Raw genomic sequence first — 19,246 nt, 5'->3', positions numbered from 1 at the left:
TCAGTATTTGTTCTCAAGCATACAGAAGAGAATGTCTGACAGACAGTAGATATTGTAATAAACAGCATGTCAATTTCACCCGATCTGGTTTGTGTGGTCTCTACTGGGCAAATTTCTCTGACAAGCAGATATCTGTCGATCAGTTGTAAGGATTTAATTTTTGTAGCAGGGAGCAGAATTAGATTTGCATCTTGGGGGAATGAGTCATTAGTAAGCTATAAAAGTTAACATTTAGGAAGTTAAGGAAGCATTTGCAGAACACTTGGACAATCATAATCTAATCAAGCAAAGTCCACATGGCTTAGAGTCATAGAGTCATAGAGGTGTACAACATGGAAACAGACCCTTCGGTCCAACCTGTCCATGCCTACCAGATATCCCAACCCAATCTAGTCCCACCTGCCAGCACCCGGCCCATATCCCTCCAAACCCTTCCTATTCATATACCCATCCAAATGCCTCTTAAATGTGGCAATTGTACCAGCCTCCACCACATCCTCTGGCAGCTCATTCCATACGCGTACCACCCTCTGCATGAAAAAGTTGCCCCTTAAGTCTCTTTTATATCTTTCCCCTCTCAACCAAAACCTATGCCCTCTAGTTCTGGACTCCACCACCCCAGGGAAAAGACTTTGCCTATTTATCCTATCCATGCCCCTCATAACTTTGTAAACTTCTATAAGGTCACCCCTCAGTCTCTGACAGTCCAGGGAAAACAGCCCCAGCCTGTTCAGCCTCTCCCTGTAGCTCAGATCCTCCAACTCTGGCAACATCCTTGTAAATCTTTTCTGAACCCTTTCAACTTTCACAACATCCTTCTGATAGGAAGGAGACCAGAACTGCACGCAATATTCCAACAGTGGCCTAACCAATGTCCTGTACAGCCGCAACATGACCTCACAACTCCTGTACTCAATACTCTGACCAATAAACGAAAGCATACCAAACGTCTTCTTCACTATCCTATCTACCTGCAACTCCACTTTCAAGGAGCTATGAACCTACACTCCAAGGTCTCTTTGTTCAGCAACACTCCCTAGGACCTTACCATTAAGTGTAGAAGTCCTGCTAAGATCTGCTGTCCCAAAATGCAGCACCTCGCATTTATCTGAATTAAACTCCATCTGCCACTTCTCAGCCCATTGGCCCATCTGGTCCAGATCCTGTTGTAATCTGAGGTAACCCTCTTCGCTGTCCACTACACCTCCAATTTTGATGTCATCTGCAAACTTACTAACTGCACCTCTTATGCTCGCATCTAAATAATTTATGTAAATGACAAAAAAAAGAGGGCCCAGCACCGATCCTTGTGGCACTCCACTGGTCACAGGCCTCCAGTCTGAAAAACAACCCTCCACCACCACCCTCTGTCTTCTACCTTTGAGCCAGTTCTGCATCCAAATGGCTAGTTCTCCCTGTATTCCATGAGATCTAACCTTGCTAATCAGTCTCCCATGGGGAACCCTTGTCGACCGCCTTACTGAAGTCCATGTAGATCACATCTACTGCTCTGCCCTCATCAATCTTCTTTGTTAATTCTTCAAAAAACTCAATCAAGTTTGTGAGACATGATTTCCCACACACAAAGCCATGTTGACTATCGCTCACCGCTCTATAGTTCCCTGGCTGGTCCTTACCACCTTTCTTAAACAGTGGTACCACGTTTGCCAACCTCCAGTCTTCCAGTACCTCACCTGTGACTATCGATGATACAAATATCTCAGCAAGAGGCCCAGCAATCACTTCTCTAGCTTCCCACAGAGTTCTCGGGTACACCTGATCAGGTCCTGGGGATTTATTCAACTTTAACCATTTCAAGACATCCAGCACTTCCTCCTCTGTAATCTGGACATTTTGCAAGATGTCACCATCTATTTCCCTACAGTCGGTATCTTCAATATCGTTTTCCACAGTATGAAAGAAATTGTCTTTGAATACTGTACTAGAGCTTTTCAAGGAAGTCTCAAGAATGGATAGATGGAAACCAGTAGATACATCATATTTGGACATTCAGAAGATAAGGTACATCACAAAAGGTTCAGTCAGAAATTAAGAGCCCACAATGTTCAAGGTAGTTATTTAGCATGGATGGAGAATATGCAAGAAACAGAAAGTTGGGGATAAGGAGCTCTTTATCAGGCCAGTGATGTGTGACCAGTAGGGTTCCACAAGGATAAGTGCTGGGACGACAAACGTTATAATATGTATTAATGTCTTGCAGGAAGGAAGCAATTCCAAATCGGCCACAATTGGCTCTAACCATTTTTCACAGATGCACAATAGAAAGTATCCTTTCCAATGCATCACAGTTTGGTACGGCAACTGCTCTGCCCAAGACCACAAGAAATTATAGGTAGGTGTGAACATGTCCCAGTCTATATCACGCAAACCAGCCTTCCATCCACTGACTCTGTCTACACTTCCTGCTGCCTTGGGAAAGCAGCCAACATAATCAAAGATCCCTTCCATCCCGGTTCTACTCTATTGCACCCTCTCCTGTCAAGCAGAAGACACAAAAATTTAAAAACACATATCAACAGATTCAAAAACAATTTCTTCCCTGCTGCTTATCAAACTTTTGAATGGACCTTTCATATGTTAAAGATGACCTCTCTGTGCACATTCTCTGCAGCTTAAACACTGTATTCTGCATTCTGTTCTATTACTCTTTACTTTTCACTATATCTTGATACATTGTGGCAATAATAAATCAAATCAAATCAAATCATCTTCACAGATGACAGAAAAATAGATGGAAAGGCTGTTTTCAAGAGGGATATAAACAGTTCATTGATAGATATTGATATTTTAAGTAACTGGACTAAAAAGTTTTGCAAATAGAATATAATGTGGGAAAATGTGAAATTGTTCATCTTGGAAGGAAGAGCAAAGTAACAAGATATTGGTTAAATGGAGAAAACCTGCAGAATATTGCAAGGCAAAGGCACTTGGGGATACTTATGCATGAAACCCAGAAAGCTAGCACACAGGGGCAAGAGGTAAGCAGAAAGGCTATTAAAATGTTAGTCATTACTTCAAGGGAGTTGAAGTATAAGAATAGGGAAGTCATACTGTAGTTGTAAGACCATCTGGTGTACTGTGAGCAGTTTTGATCACCTAATTTGAGGAAAGATATTATTATTTTGTTGCAGGCAATTCAGAGAATGTAAACCAGGATAATCCATGATGTAGAAGGATTGTCTAATGAGCAAAGGCTAAACAGGTTGCAACTCTACTCTGTGGAATTTAGAAGAATGAATAGCGATCTCATTGAGACATATTGAATTCTTGAGGGGCTTAACAGGGTAAACGCTGAGAGGATCTAAGACAAGAGGGTGAAATCTCATAATGAACAGGGGTCAATTTAAGACTGAGATGAGGAAGAAATTCTTCTCTCAAAGGTGTGAGTTTTTGGAATTCCTTGCCACAGAAAGCTGTGCGGTAGAGTCCTTGTGTATATTTAAGTCTGAAATAGATTCGTGATCATTAGGGGAATTAAAGGCAATGGGGAAACACAAGGAAGTTGGTGTGAGGAATGTCAGGTCAGCCATGAAGCCGTTGAATGGCAGAGTAGACAGAGAAGCTGACCAGACCACTCTTTTTCCTAGTTCTGTTGGTCTTATCGTCTATGTTGAATGCATATTTCCAATTTAAAGAGAATTGCAGTTCAACCTCGAAGGACATTATGCGTGTGGGATGGTGGGAAAGGAGAAGACACACCACAAGTTTTACATTTGATGTACTTGCACAGAAGAGTGCTATGGGAGTGAAACAGGATGGTGGGTCTGATAGAGGAATGGGCTGAAGAAGGGCTGATGCCCGAAACGTCGATTCTCCTGTTCCTTGGATGCCGCCTGACCTGCTGCGCTTTTCCAGCAACACATTTTCAGCTCTGATAGAGGAATGGGCCAGGGTGCTTTGAAGGAAATTGACCCCACAGAAAGAAGGGAAGATGTGTTTGTTGCTGGCAACACACTGGTAGAAATAATGGAGACTCCTTGGTCAAATGGGGAGGTTGGTGGGATGGAAGATAGGGCAGTGGAGTTGGGTTTCAATTTCAACCTCTGGAACTAGGAAAGTGTGTGGCACTGGGATTTACAGCAGTTTGGTATCAAGAGAGGTGAAAAAAGATGATTACTTTGAATATATGGATTTTAAAAGCATTAAGGGATATAGGGAGAAATTGGGAAGATGGCATTGAGATAGATGATCAGCCGTGATCATAGTGAATATTGGAACAGGCTTGATGGACCAAATGGCTTACTCTTGTTTCAAGCTTCTTTTTTTTTGTTCCAATGTATCCTGCATAATGCTTTGAGCACTTCTCCATAAAACTCTGACACTTTCTGAATTTACACATTAAACATTTCCAATATAGCTATATAACACTGATTTTCTACCATGTATTATGGAACCAGGTTTTAATGGATAGTTTAGTCCCCATTTTAGTCAGTTCAGCAGCGGGTGACGCTGTCACATTGCAAACACAACTGTTTCAGAATTGTGACTGTTCCGAAGGTTCAGCAGAACCAGGGCACAGAAAGCAGAGAATGATCTCGTTCACTGTTCTTCTTTGTAAAGTAACAATGAAATTATGTGTCGGCAAAGAGAGAGAATCAATGGCATCTTATTTGTCTTTGAAATTGTTCTCTTTACATTGTGTGTGCTGTGTGTTTTGTTGCACTTTTGCTGAATTTCAGTTCTGAATCATTAGAATGGCAAATGTACCGCACCATATAAATATCAACTGGCTTCCCAGGGCTACAATCAGTCAGTTCCTCAGCTAACTGTGGGCTCAAAATGGGAAAGGTAAGAATTTTGAATTTATTGCATTATAATCCATTTTTGCTACTTCCTACATTAACAGTTTATTAATTGAGAATATACCTTCCCACAGATCATCTTTTACGAGGACAGGAACTTCCAGGGGCGGCACTATGAGTGCAGCAGTGACTGTGCCGACCTGTCTCCTTACTTCAGCCGCTGTAACTCCATCCGTGTTGACGGTGACTGGTGGGTGCTGTATGAGAAACCCAATTACATGGGATACCAGTATGTTCTGACCAGGGGAGAGTATCCTGACTACCAGCGCTGGATGGGATTCAATGACTGTGTCAGATCATGTCGCTCTTACCCACAGGTAACTTATAATTCTGTGATTGTTGAATCTTGCACCAATAATCCTGGAAAATACCCAATGACATCAAGAACAAGCAGGTATATGTTATCTTCATTAGGTATATTACTAAACCTATATGCAATTAATAATTGGGTGGTTTCTATCTTCAGCGCTAACAATGCACCCTAGAACTCTGTGGGAAGCTAGGGAGGTGATTGTTAGGAATCTTACTGAGGTATTTGTATCATCAATAGACACAGGTGAAGTGCTGGAAGATTGGAGGTTGGCAAACGTGGTGCCACTATTTAAGACAGGTGGTAAGGACAAGCCAGGGAACTATAGACCAGTGAGCCTGACGTCGATGGTGGGCAAGTTGTTGGAGGGAATCCTGAGGGAGTCCAGAACTGGCTCAAAGGTAGAATACAGAAGGTGGTGGTGGAGGGTTGTTTTTCAGACTGGAAGCCTCTGATCAGTGGAGTGCCACAAGGATTGGTGCTGAGTCCTCTACCTTTCATCATTTATATAAATGATTTGGATGTGAGCATAAGAGGTAGAGTTAGTAAGTTTGCAGCTGACACCAAAATTGGAGGTGTAGTGGACAGTGAAGAAGGTTACCTCAGATTACAACAGGATCTTGATCAGATGGGCCAAAGAGCTGAGAAGTGGCAGATGGAGTTTAATTCAGATAAATGCAAGGTGCTGTATTTTGGGAAAGCAAATCTTAGCAGGACTTATACACTTAATGGTAAGGTCCTAGAGAGTGTTGCTGAACAAAGAGACCTTGGAGTGTAGGTTCATAGCTCCTTGAAAGTGGAGTTGCAGGTAGATAGGATAGTGAAGAAGGCATTTGGTATGTTTTCCTTTATTGATCAGAATATTGAGTACAGGAGTTGGGACCCATGTTGCGGCTGTACAACATTGGTTTGGCCACTGTTGGAATATTGTGTGCAGTTCTAGTCTCCTTCCTATCAGAAGGATGTCGTGATTTGTGGAAGGGTTCAGCGAGGATTTACAAGGATGTTGCCAGGGTTGGAGGTTTTGAACTATAGAGAGAGGTTGAATAGGCTGGGGCTGTTTTCCCTGGAGCATTGGAGGCTGAGGGGTGACCTTATAGAGTTTTACAAAATTATGAGGGGCATAGATAGGGTAAATAAACAAGGTCTTTTCCCTGGGGACTAGAGGGCATAGGTTTAGGGTGAGAGGGGAAAAATATAAAAGAGACCTAAGGGGCAACTTTTTCACACAGAGGGTGGTACGTGTATGGAATGAGCTGCCAGAGGAAGTGGTAGAGGCTAGTACAATTGCAACATTTAAAAGGCATTTGGATGGGTATATGAATAGGAAGGGTTTGAAGGGATATGGGCTGGGTGCTGGCAGGTGGGACTAGAATGGGTTGGGATGTCTGGTCAGCATGGGCAGGTTGGACCGAAGGGTCTGTTTCCATGCTGTACATCTCTATGACTCTCTGACTCTAACAGGATTAGAATTTGACTTCCATGCTCATTGCTGAGATTGTTAACACATTGTGAAAACATCTGTATAATTCAATTGCCTGTGTTTCTATTGTGACCTTGTCTTACTCAGCGTCATGTATTCAGAGATTTGCAATTGTTGAAATACTTCAAAATAGCTTTATTTGTAAATTGGAAGCTTAACTCTTGTAACTTTGGTTTGGGCTCTTTAGCAGCTGGAGATGTGATATTTGTTAAGTGGTATGTGTACTTGTTGAATGGAGTTTTGTGGAAACAGAGCATCACATCAGTTGGAAATAGTAATTGATCTGCTTCACATGCAGGGATGGAATGCCTGTGTGAATGTCCTTCTTAAAATCAAGGTGTCTCCAACATGAGCAGTAGAACATTTGGCTCCTTAGTATTACCTCCCATGGCATTACAGATCCAAGATCCACACTCTGAAAAAAAATTATTCGATAGAATAATTTAATGGTATACATGGATCAAACAGTCAGAAGTAAGGACTGTATTATTAGATTGCAGTGTTATAAGTAATACATTCATCTGCTGATATGTGGATGGCTTGGTTAGAATCAATGCTCCTAATGTCATATGTATTTCATGCTATTTACAGCCTAAAAACAGGCCATTTAGCCCAAAAAGCCTAATGGTCTGTTTATAATCCTCAGGAGCCTTACTCCTGACCTTCATCGTCTACCAACATCAATATATCTTTCTGTTCCAGTCTCCTCATGCATTTATCTAACATCTTCTTCAATGCATCCATGCTATACACCTCAATGACTCCTTAAGGCAATGACTTCCATATTCTAACCACCCTCTCGGTAAAGGTGTCAATCCTGAATTTACTGTTGATTTTGCTAGTGGCTGCTTAGTTCAGTTGTCTCAATGGCTAGTACAGGGTTTAGTTATTACTCCAGGTGAGATAACCTTGTGAATGTCTCCACAACCTGTGTCACAGAAAGTCACACAGCTGTCTTTGGGCAGAACACAAGTGAATGAATCTAATATTTGTGGTCTGTAGTTTTGTGGTTATGTTTTACATTCCCCTACGTGAATTTTAAAGGATCACGTTCACAATAAGAAAAGCATCCAACTACACAGATTTTAAGGAAATAACTGTCTATTAAATCCTCTAAAATTAGCCAAAAACTATTTTAAAATATTTGCATTCTCAGCTGCTCCTTGGTTGAAAGTATTTGGATCAGAATCTCTTGCTTCTAGAATTTGTTATCATTCTAGAATAGGAGTTGACTACAAATTTGAGGAAAATGGCAACTTGATCCTCTTTCTATTGCAGTACCGAGGAGGCTCCTACAGAATGAAGATTTATGAGAGACCTGACTTTGGAGGACAGATGATGGAATTCATGGATGACTGTCCATCTGTCTACGATCGTTTCCGTTACCGTGACATCCATTCCTGCCATGTGATGGATGGTTACTGGATCTTCTATGAACATCCCAACTACAGAGGGCGACAGTACTTCATGAGACCCGGTGAATACAGGAGATACAGTGACTGGGGAGGATACAGCTCAACTATTGGATCTTTCAGGCGCATGAGGGATTTCTAGATTGTCACACAAACATTTGATTTTCTCTGTTTAAATCACTTCCAAACCTAAATAAAATAGCTTCTATTTGATCATCAACAATTGTATGGACTTTGACACTTGGATTCTTGTGAAAAGATTACAACATTAATGGACATCTCCTCCTCTACAATTGACTTTAACAAATTATCTACAAAGCAATTCTAATCAAAAAACATTGGCAAATAATGCTTTAATTTTACGAAAGAAAGTGTAGACCAGTTTAATTTATGACGTTTACTCTTTAAAAAAGCTGAATGTTTTGATTCCACCTCACTTCTGTAGATTCATGGAAAAGTAGAATAAAATTGGTTGAAGGGTCACTGTTGTAATGGTAAAAATGAAAATCCACACAAAACAAGATACTGTGCTAGCCAGACAATCCTTAGAAGCTAGAGATTAGGAAAAGATCGATTATTTGCATACCCAGCCTTTCTTGTCTCTTGTCATAGGGTATTAGAAATATGAGAGAAGAATGTTTCCTGATGTAGGGGCAGGACACTATTATAGTATGATGTCTTCTGTACCTTCCACAAGCTCAGATCAGACTTCTGGGCTGCTTTTAAACAATATTTATCAACAAACAATAAGGTTGCAGAGCTCTATTCTCTGAGCTGTACAATCCCAAACAATATTTATCAAGATTTGGAGATGCCGGTGTTGGACTGGGGTGTACAAAGTTAAAAATCACACAACACCAGGTTATAGTCCAACAGGTTTAATTGGAAGCACACTAGCTTTCGGAGCGATGCTCACCTGATGAAGGAGCGTCGCTCCGAAAGCTAGTGTGCTTCTAATTAAACTTGTTGGACTATAACCTGGTGTTGTGTGATTTTTAACTAAATATTTATCAACAAACAATAAGGTTGCAGAGCTCTATTCTCTTAGCTGTATAATCCCAACCTTGTAGCACAGTCCTATCACATGACCACTGAAGTCACAATTAGGCAACACCTTACCTCAGAGGCTCATCTACATATTTCTATAGATACATTTTAAGTTTCTATTCTCCACACATAGAAATGATCAGGCAACCATAAGATACCTTTGAAATTACAGCTTTTAAAGGTTATTTTCTAGAACAGGTTCTATCTTAAATTACAACATTTAAAAGACATCTGATTGGGTATATGAATAGGAAGGGTTTGAGGACTATGGCTGAAAATGTGTTGCTGGAAAAGCGCAGCAGGTCAGGCAGCCTCCAAGGAACAGGAGAATCGATGTTTCGGGCATCAGCCTGAAGAAGGGCTGATGCCCGAAATGTCGATTCTCCTGTTCCTTGGAGGCTGCCTGACCTGCTGCGCTTTTCCAGCAACACATTTTCAGCTTTGATCTCAAGCAAAGGCAGTCCTCACTTTCTCCTCCTATGAGGAATATCGGCCAAGTGCTGGCATACACGGGATTAGATTATTTTAGGATAATCTGGTCGGCATAGATGAGTTGGACCGAAAGATCTGTTCCATGCTGTACATGTCTATGACTCTTTATCTCTCGTTAAAAATCACACAACACCAGGTGATAGTCCAACAGGTTTATTTGGAAGGATGAGGCCACTCCTTCATCAGGTGGTTGTAGAGGTTAAGGACATGCTCACTGTATATGACTCGAAACACAGTTGGGTCTGCTATAACACGCATTGCTTCAACACAAATTAGCTACAACACAATAGAGGAATTTTGACCACTTTCTGTAGAACACGAATTTGACTTACCTGTATTGGCTATATTGTGATTCCAGCACCCTTAAATAAAATGGTGCTGCTATTACACGATTTTCTTATAACGCAGGGTTGCACAGTAACAGAACGGCCGCATTATAGCAAAGGCGACTGTAGAGCTGCAAAGTTTAAGTGTGGCAGCCAGTTGAGGATATCAGACTCAGTATTGGGATTAGCTGAATTGTACTGCATTGAGCCCTCGACTTTATTGTCGGCAACATCCCCAAATCCAAGATCATCAAATAACACAACTTTTGGTTCTATATAAAATGGCACAATCTGCTCACCTCACATTCCATCAGAGTTAGAAATAGCTTCAAAGCAATAGTACAATTATACAGAAGTTAATTCGCAATTAATCAACAATTTTAAGTGGCTGCACCTAATATTAGTAGCAGTGCTTGAAATAATGTTTATGAGAATTGCCCCTTTCAGGTTTGTCTTATCTTGAGACATTTGCTGAACTGATTACTTTATCATGTTCAGTGTCTCTACTAAGCAGCCTGATTTTCTAGCTCCTGGAAAATTATTTTGTTTCCTTTCTTTCTAATGATGGCCCTCAGTTGATGTCAAACACAAAAACTCAAAACCCATTAGCTTAATCATATCTCCAAAGGTATTAACATCAGAGCTGTTTATCTAAGGAACAACACTAATTAATGATCTCTTCTGGTGTTGCTGGAACTGACACAGAACTGACAGTCTGCACAGAGATCAGATTTCTCCTCCCAGAGCTGAGGATGAGACCAGTTTTAAAGTAATGCTGCACAATGACACTGATTAAGAAATGGGAAACTACAATGTTTCTGGAAGTGGACATGATTTGGAGATGCTGGCGTTGAGCTGGGGGGCTGGGGTGTGCGCTAAGTCTTGGGAGGATCGTATGTGCAAAGTGAAGTGGAAACTGGGCAGATGGAAGCTATGGTCGCTCTCCATCGCTGGAAAAACCTGGTCGCTCCGAAAACTAGTGTGCTTCCAATTAAACCTGTTGGACTATAACCTGGTGTTGTGTGATTTTTAACTCTTGGAAATGGAGTAATTTAGTTGCAAGTGTGGGATATCAGTAGGATTAGTGTTACTTCTGCAATTCCATTTTACAAAGGAGGTGAACTCACACCAGTGGGTAATTGTTTTAGTCAAGAGCTGAGTCAACAAGAATGGAAACGATGTAGAGGAAATGTAGAATTGTTTTTGTATTAGCTAAAATTGTATGTCAGAATGAAATGTGCCAATGAACAATAGTAGGTACGGTGGGCAAATAGATAAGATGTTGTGAGAGGATGAAGTTAAGCTAGATACGCCTGTACAAACAGTAGGTATAAACATCTGCTTCCCACTTTTATGAAAACACAGGAACAAACCCCAATTAAAAGGGTCATAGGGATCAGAACGGCCTCGGGAAAGGCACAGATGAAGGGGGTAGATAATGATGAAGAAGGGATATGCCTAACAATGACCTATAACAGGGTAAGGTCAAACAGCCTTGTGAGACCAGAAATAAGCATTTTATCACAGACAAGGCCGGATAAGGCAAGAGGCAAACAGGGGTAGTGGAGGCCGGTCTTAGGGAAGTGGATGATGTAAGTAGGGGAGGGAGCAATGTAAAACAATGGACATTAAATCATATAAATATTATGTATGAATTGAACCTAGTGTGTGTATGTCTTTTGCCTCTTAGACACGGGACATCACACCCACTTGCAAGTGTAAAATAAATGACACTATTGATTCAGATCTTGTCTCGGACTGAAATTATTGAAGTGTGTGAGCTTTGTTTCTCACAATTGGGGGCTGTCCGGGATTTTCTTCCATCACCGGGGGGAGTGGCTGGCCTTGGACACTGGGAAGACGCGTCCCGTTCCCCATTGAGGAGCGGTCTCGTGTCCTGGTTTGGTCTGCTCCCTTGGGTGACTGGTACGAATCCCACAAGAGAGACATCTGAATCAGACAGGGATAGGAGGTCGATAGAAACTACGGCGATAAGGGGCCAGGCAACTCTGTGCACAGACCAAGGTAAGAAACCTGACTTTTAAGTATTGCCTTGGTGGCCGGGACAAGGGGTATTTACTCGCTGAGGGACTAGCGAAGGCCCCGGGAAATGGGGGGTAGGCAGAGTAGCTGTCACGAAGTACAGGAAGAAGAAAAAGTCCCTGGTAACATTCCTCCTGAAAGTCCGTTGGGGAGGATGTTGCGGGAATGGACAAGCAATACTTGTACAAGGGAAAAGGATAAAAAGAAAATGATTAAATATTGTTGTTTAGTATGGACGAAAGAACCAATCCTTCGTCCGGCTGTCTTCTGGCCAAAGTATGGTTCGGACGAGGATTGGGTCTGTCAGTATTTAGGTTTGTATGTGAATAAGAAACAACCTTTTAGTCAAGAGGAGGCGGACTATGCAACCTGTTGGAAGGGCAGTTTGGGAATGATGGTAGTAAAGACAAAGGATTCCCCCTCTGCCCCACCTAGTCCCTGGGATCCTCTTGGCTGTTTGCCTCCCCCATACCATAAAATCAGGTTAGGTGAAAATGGGGGAGGAGGAGAGACAGACAGACAGGGACAGGAAACAGATGATTCACGAGAGGAGGATGAAGGGGCAGTGGACGTTGATGTTGTTGTTCCTGACCCTCAATCCTCAGTAAAAGAAAGCACAGCTGCAGTAGATGTAGAGGAGGGCTCCGGAGGATCTAAATCAAAGCCAAAGGGGGGGAAAACAAAAAAAAAGGGAAGAACGTAACGACTTATCCCCTTCGGGAGGTACCAATAGGGGATAAAGAGATTGGGTTTGTAAGTGCCCCCCTCAGCAGTGGGGAGGTCAGAACATTTAAAAAAGAAATGAAGGTCCTGGTTGAGGATCCGGTGGGGCTGTCTGAACAAATTGATCAATTTTTGGGGCCCAGTCTGTATACCTGGGCTGAGTTAATGTCTATTTTGAATATATTATTTACTGGGGAAGAAAGGGGACTTATACGGGGAGCAGCCATTAAAATATGGGACAGGGAACATCCGATTGGAGATGGGGATGCTGGACAGGGAGAGGTGAAGTTTCCCCTCAGAGACCCCCAGTGGGAAAATCAAAATCCGGAGCATAGAGAAGAAATGAGGGAATTGAAAGACCTGATTCTAAAAGGAATAAAAGAGGCAGTTCCGAAGTCACAGAATTTGACGAAAGCCTTTTAAGTTAGACAGGAGAAAGATGAGACTCCCTCAGCTTTCTTGCAAAGATTAAGAGACTCAATGCGGAAATATTCTGGAATGAACCCTGAGGACCCAGTGGCACAGGGTCTTTTGAAAGTACATTTTGTGACAAAAGCATGGCCAGATATACAGAGAAAGATACAGAAGATAGAAGGGTGGAGTGAAAAGCCATTAGATGAATTGTTAAGAGAGGCACAGAAAGTGTTTGTAAAGAGAGAGGATGAGAGACAGAAACAGAAGGTGAAAATGATGGTAGCTACGGTTGATGAGGTAGTTAAGAAAAGAGTGGAACCAATAGTGAGCAACCGGAGCGGTGGGTGGCAGCATGTAGGACAGAGAGGAAGGCGGAAAGGGAGAGAGAGAGGGAGAGGACAAGGGGGAGTATTTGATAGAGGGTTCGAGCGACAGGGGCAGAGCTGGAAGACTCCACAGGCGGGATGTTATTATTGCGGAAAGATAGGGCATTTTAAGCGGGAATGTCCGGCTCTGAAAAGGGAAGAGAGGGCAATTCCGCTTATGAATTTTGATGAAGAATAGGGGTGTCAGGGGTTCCTGCCCTCGGGGGCCCACCAGGAACCCTTGATAAACCTGAAGGTGGGACCCTATAAGGAAGAGGTAGTCTTCCTAGTAGATACGGGGGCAGCACGGTCATCACTGAATTTTAAACCAAAGAAAGTAGAAATGTCGACACGGTCAATTACTGTTTCAGGGGTTAAAGGGGAGGGATTTACTGTTCCAGTATTTGAACCTATGATGATAGAAGGTCCTAAGGATAGGGTCAAAGGGGAATTGTTGTATATCCCTGATATAGGAAGTAACTTACTAGGGAGAGATTTAATTATCCTCTTAGGACTGGAGATTGGAATTCAGGAAAAAGAATTAGTTGTCCAAATGGCAATGTTGACAGAGGATCTGGAGAGAGAGATAGACCCTATTGTATGGGCTAGAGAAGGGAATCGTGGAAAATTACAGATCCCCCCCTTGAAATAAATTTAAAAAGGAAAGGGGACGTTGTCTGTGAGCGACAATATCCCATTTCCATAGAAGGTAAACGAGGACTGCAGCCAGTAATTGAAGGATTGATTAGAGATGGATTGTTGGAGCCATGTATGTCTCCTTATAATACCTCAATACTACCAGTGCGGAAATCCGATGGAACTTACCGATTGGTGCAGGATTTGAGAACATTAAATCAAATAGTACTGATCAGGCACCCAGTGGTGCCAAACCCCTATACCTTATTAAGTAAGATCCCTCATGACCACAAATGGTTTAGTGTGATAGATTTAAAGGATGCCTTTTGGGCCTGTCCCTTGGCAGAGGAAAGTAGGAATTTGTTTGCCTTTGAGTGGGAAGACCCTAAGACAGGACGAAAACAGCAATACCGATGGACTGTGCTTCCCCAGGGGTTTACGGAATCCCCGAATTTATTTGGACAGATGTTAGAACAAGTATTGGAGAAATTTAGCAGCCCCAAGGGGACTACCCTGTTGCAGTATGTAGACGACCTCTTAGTAACAGGAAAAAGAAGAGAAAGAGTAGTAGAAGCCACGAACAAATTATTGAATTTCCTGGGTCAGCAGGGACTGCGGGTATCTAAAAACAAACTACAATATGTGGAGCAAGAAGTGAAATACTTGGGACATTTAGTTAGTGAGGGAAAGCGAAAGATAAGCCCGGAACGGATAGAGGGAATAGTGGGAATGCCACTGCCCAGCACTAAAAGGGAGTTACGCAAATTTTTAGGTCTAACGGGTTATTGCAGATTGTGGATTGATTCCTATGCACTGAAGACTAAGAAATTATATCTCAAACTATTAGAGGGGGAACCCAAATGTCTAAGTTGGGATGATGAGGAAAAAGAACTAGTTGAGAAACTCAAAAGAGATTTGATCCATGCCCCCGTGTTAGCCTTACCTTCTCTAGATAAACCTTTCCACCTCTTTGTTACCGTGGATAAGGGAGCGGCTTTGGGAGTATTGACCCAGAGGTGGGGAGGAATGAGACAACCAGTAGCATATCTTTCGAAGCTACTGGATCCAGTATCCCGGGGGTGGCCTGAGTGTGTGCAGGCTGTGGCTGCCACTGCACTGTTAGTGGAGGAAAGCAGAAAGCTTACATTTGGGGGAGCCCTAATAGTAAGCACTCCACACCAAGTGAGAACAATCCTAAACCAAAAAGCTGGGCGATGGTTGACAGACTCGCGGATTCTGAAATATGAGGCAATATTAATAGAAAAGGATGATCTAGTGTTGGTCACTGACAATTGTTTAAATCCAGCTGCCTTTCTTTGGAAAGGGGAAGGAGACTCTCCTCAGAATCCAGGGCACGATTGCCTTGACATTATAGAATACCAAACTAAGGTCCGCATGGACCTCAGAGATGTTCCATTTCATGCAGGGGTTAGACTTTTTATAGACGGATCATCCCGGGTGATTGAAGGGAAAAGATATAATGGGTATGCAGTCGTAGACGGGACAAACAGTAGTGTGGTGGAGGCAGGACGGTTGCCAAATGGGTGGTCAGCTCAGACTTGTGAACTCTATGCATTGGAAAGAGCCCTTAGAGCATTAGAGAATAAAGAGGGAACAGTATACACTGACTCTAAATATGCATTTGGTGTTGTGCACACTTTCGGCAAGATATGGCAGGAACGAGGGCTGATCAACAGCCGAGGGAAAGAATTAGTACATGAAGAATTGATTAAACGGGTCTTGGAGTCCCTATTACTTCCCCGAGAAATAGCAGTAGTGCATGTAAATGGTTATCAGAAAGGAAATGAACTAGAAGTTAGGGGGAATAGATTAGCCGATGAGGTGGCTAAGGAAGCAGCCCTGAACCCACAAGAAGTGGTGATTCATTCCCTAATACCTACTGTTCCAGGTCCTCGGGAAGCTCCTATATTTACTGAAAGCGAAGAAAATGAATTGAGAGATTTAGGAGCTGTAAAAACAGCAGACGGGCCTTGGAGGTTACCTGATGGAAGGGAAATGTTAAACAAAATGATGATGCGAGAGATTATGGCTGTCCTACACCAAGGCAGCCATTGGGGAGTACAAGCAATGTGTGATTTAGTTCTTAAGGAATATGGATGTAAAGGAATATATACAATTGCTAAACAAATATGTGAGGGATGTATCATATGCAAAAAGGTAAATAAGAAAGTCTTGAGAAAACAGACCCCGGGAGGAAGAGACCCAGGACTGAGACCTTTCCAGAGTATACAAGTAGATTATACTGAACTCCCCAGGGTAGGCAGACTAAAATATATGTTGGTCATAGTAGATCATTTATCTGGTTGGGTTGAGGCATACCCCCTAGCTACCGCCACTGCAAGTGGAGTGTCTAAAACAATATTGGAGCACATAATTCCCCGATATGGGCTCGTGAACCATATTGATTCCGATCAAGGAACACACTTTACTTCTAAAGTGTTACAGGGGGTAATGAAAGGGTTGGGAATTTCCTGGGAGTTCCATACTCCGTGGCACCCGCCATCATCGGGAAGGGTTGAGAGAATGAACCAAACACTCAAACGACAGCTCTCTAAATTGATAATAGAAACCAGACTCCCTTGGACCAAATGTTTACCTATAGCTCTCTTGCGAGTACGAACAGCCCCAAGGAAAGACTTGGGACTATCCCCCTATGAAATCTTATTTGGATTACCTTACTTGGGAACGAATGGAGAATTGCCAATTCCCGAAACTAAAGATTTGTTTTTAAAGAAGTACATACTGGGTTTGTCCTCCTCTTTGTCTTTCCTAAGGAAACAGGGTTTATTGGCACAGACTCCACCCCTTGAATTCACCGTTCATCCCATCCAGCCGGGCGATTGGATCTTAGTAAAATCATGGACAGAGACTAAATTACAGCCGGACTGGGAAGGGCCGTACCAGGCTCTTTTGACTACAGAAACGGCAATAAGGACAGCGGAGAAAGGCTGGACTCACTACACTCGGATCAAAGGGCCAGTGGACCCTCCCGTGGAGAAAGAAGTCTGGACAGCTGAATCAACGCAAGATCCGCTGAAACTCAGACTAAAGAGACTTTGAGTAACTAATTATACAGTGGCGACGCGAGCGTGGGATTATTTCTGTAAGATTGTATATTAAGTCTTTTTGTGCTTCAGCATGATGTTTAGAATACTGGGAATGCTTAGAGTTATGATGCTAGCTCTCTTAGTATTGGCATTTCATCAAATATCATTTTCATATGTATTATTAACGGTTCCTGAATCTGATAACCCACAAGTAATAGACGCTGATGTATGTAGCTTAGTAAATTGTGGGGACGTAGATAATCAGAGACAGTATCGCAGCTCTGAGATACATCTTAAGTCCTATGGGGATGGCCTTGGGGACGGTACTTGGTATAACAGTCTTGTCACAGTACACCGGGCCCCCTTCCGACCAGCTCGCGATTGCCCTGATAAAAAGTGTAACCCAATATACCTAACAATAAGGAAAACCACATGGCACGAAACAATCCTGGGTGGGGCCACCTATGAGATACAATTAAATGAAACATTTGGGATAGAAATGAAAGCAAATGGGAAGGATTTCTTGGGCTGTTGTTTCCGAATTAGTGTAGGACAGGGAAAACGGGTAGAACTACTGGGTAATAAGATACAATCTTTCACCCCTCCCGATGATCCTAAAGTAGTAAAATTTATAGAGGTAAAGGACTTGAAACAGACCATTGAAATAGAAACTAGGTACGGGGATGCAAATGCCTGGGTTGAATGGGTAAAGTATACTGTAAAAAGTCTGAACAAAAGCAATTGCTATGCATGTGCCTCCGGTCGACCAGTGGCCCAGGTGGTTCCCTTTCCGCTCGGGTGGAAGCGAGACAGGAAGGGCATGAAATGTATGATAGCCCTGTATCAGGATGAGACTGCATGGAATGATAGGAATTGTACCTCCCTATCTCTGATGTTCCCTCCCTTGGAGAAGAAAGATGTAAAAGTTCCCCCCCTGTTTTCTGCCGCAGTTGGAAATCACACCTCGTGTGTGCGTAGACGAGGTACAAGTCGGTCGAAAGATTTGGGGGAGCTGAAACTATGTACAGAGATTAAGAATGTCACCGAAACGGAGAAGGGAGGGAACTACTCAGCATTAAAGGTTCCCCGAGCGGATCTGTGGTGGTACTGTGGAGGCAAAATATTGAGACCCACCCTACCTCCGGATTGGAGAGGGATATGTGCAATTGTACAATTGGCAATTCCATTTACCCTGGCATTTGAGAAGGAAAACAAAGGAGGGAAAAAGGGAAGGGGTAAGAGATTACTGTTAGACACTTCTTTCGATGACAGGATTTATCTTGATTCGGTAGGAGTCCCTAGGGGAGTACCGGATGAATTTAAGGCTCGTAACCAGATTGCAGCAGGCTTTGAGTCAGCTCTCTTTTGGTGGGTAACAATTAATAAAAATGTAGATTGGATAAATTACATTTTCTATAATCAACAGCGATTTATAAATTATACAAGAGATGCGATTAAAGGAATATCAGAACAGCTTGATGCGACAAGTAGGATGGCATGGGAAAATAGAATAGCCCTTGATATGATTTTAGCAGAAAAAGGGGGTGTGTGTGTGATGTTAGGAGGAAGCTGTTGTACCTTTATTCCTAATAACACTGCACCTGATGGTTCAATTACTCGGGCCTTAAGGGGATTGACTACCTTAGCAGAGGAACTGGCTGAGAATTCAGGAGTAGATACATCTCTCACAGGATGGCTGGAATCATGGTTTGGGAAATGGAAGGGGGTGGTGGTTTCTATCCTTACTTCCCTGATAGTAGTAGTCGGGGTATTAGTAGCCATTGGCTGCTGTATCATACCCTGTATACGAGGACTCACCCAAAGGTTGATTGAAACAGCCTTAATGAAACAGATGCCCCTAAAAGGGAATCAGGCTGAAGGACTTTATCGACTAAATAATGAGCAGATGAGTGAGACCAAGATGGATGAAATCTCCGGGATGATGCTTGCAAATTTCGGGAGCGATGCTTAAAAATAAAATATTTGCAGAAGATAACAAATGGTAATTAAAAGAAAGAGGGGGAATTGTGGGATATCAGTAGGATTAGTGTTACTTCTGCAATTCCATTTTACAAAGGAGGTGAACTCACACCAGTGGGTAATT

General features: G+C 42.5%; 1 protein-coding gene across 1 annotated transcript; it reads left to right on the top strand.

Annotated features, from left to right (window-relative positions):
- The first annotated feature begins 4,721 nt into the window (after positions 1-4,721).
- LOC140481994 (gamma-crystallin S-1-like) lies at positions 4,722-8,251 on the top strand. Its single transcript, XM_072578818.1, has 3 exons — positions 4,722-4,809; positions 4,898-5,140; positions 7,895-8,251. Exons 1-3 carry the CDS (start codon positions 4,801-4,803, stop codon positions 8,168-8,170), a joined length of 528 nt encoding a protein of 175 aa, XP_072434919.1. The 5' UTR covers positions 4,722-4,800; the 3' UTR covers positions 8,171-8,251.
- Positions 8,252-19,246: the final 10,995 nt, after the last annotated feature.

The sequence above is a fragment of the Chiloscyllium punctatum genome, chromosome 10, assembly GCF_047496795.1.
Source record: "Chiloscyllium punctatum isolate Juve2018m chromosome 10, sChiPun1.3, whole genome shotgun sequence".
NCBI classification, from domain to species: domain Eukaryota; kingdom Metazoa; phylum Chordata; class Chondrichthyes; order Orectolobiformes; family Hemiscylliidae; genus Chiloscyllium; species Chiloscyllium punctatum.
This window is presented reverse-complemented; position numbering and strand designations above follow the sequence as displayed.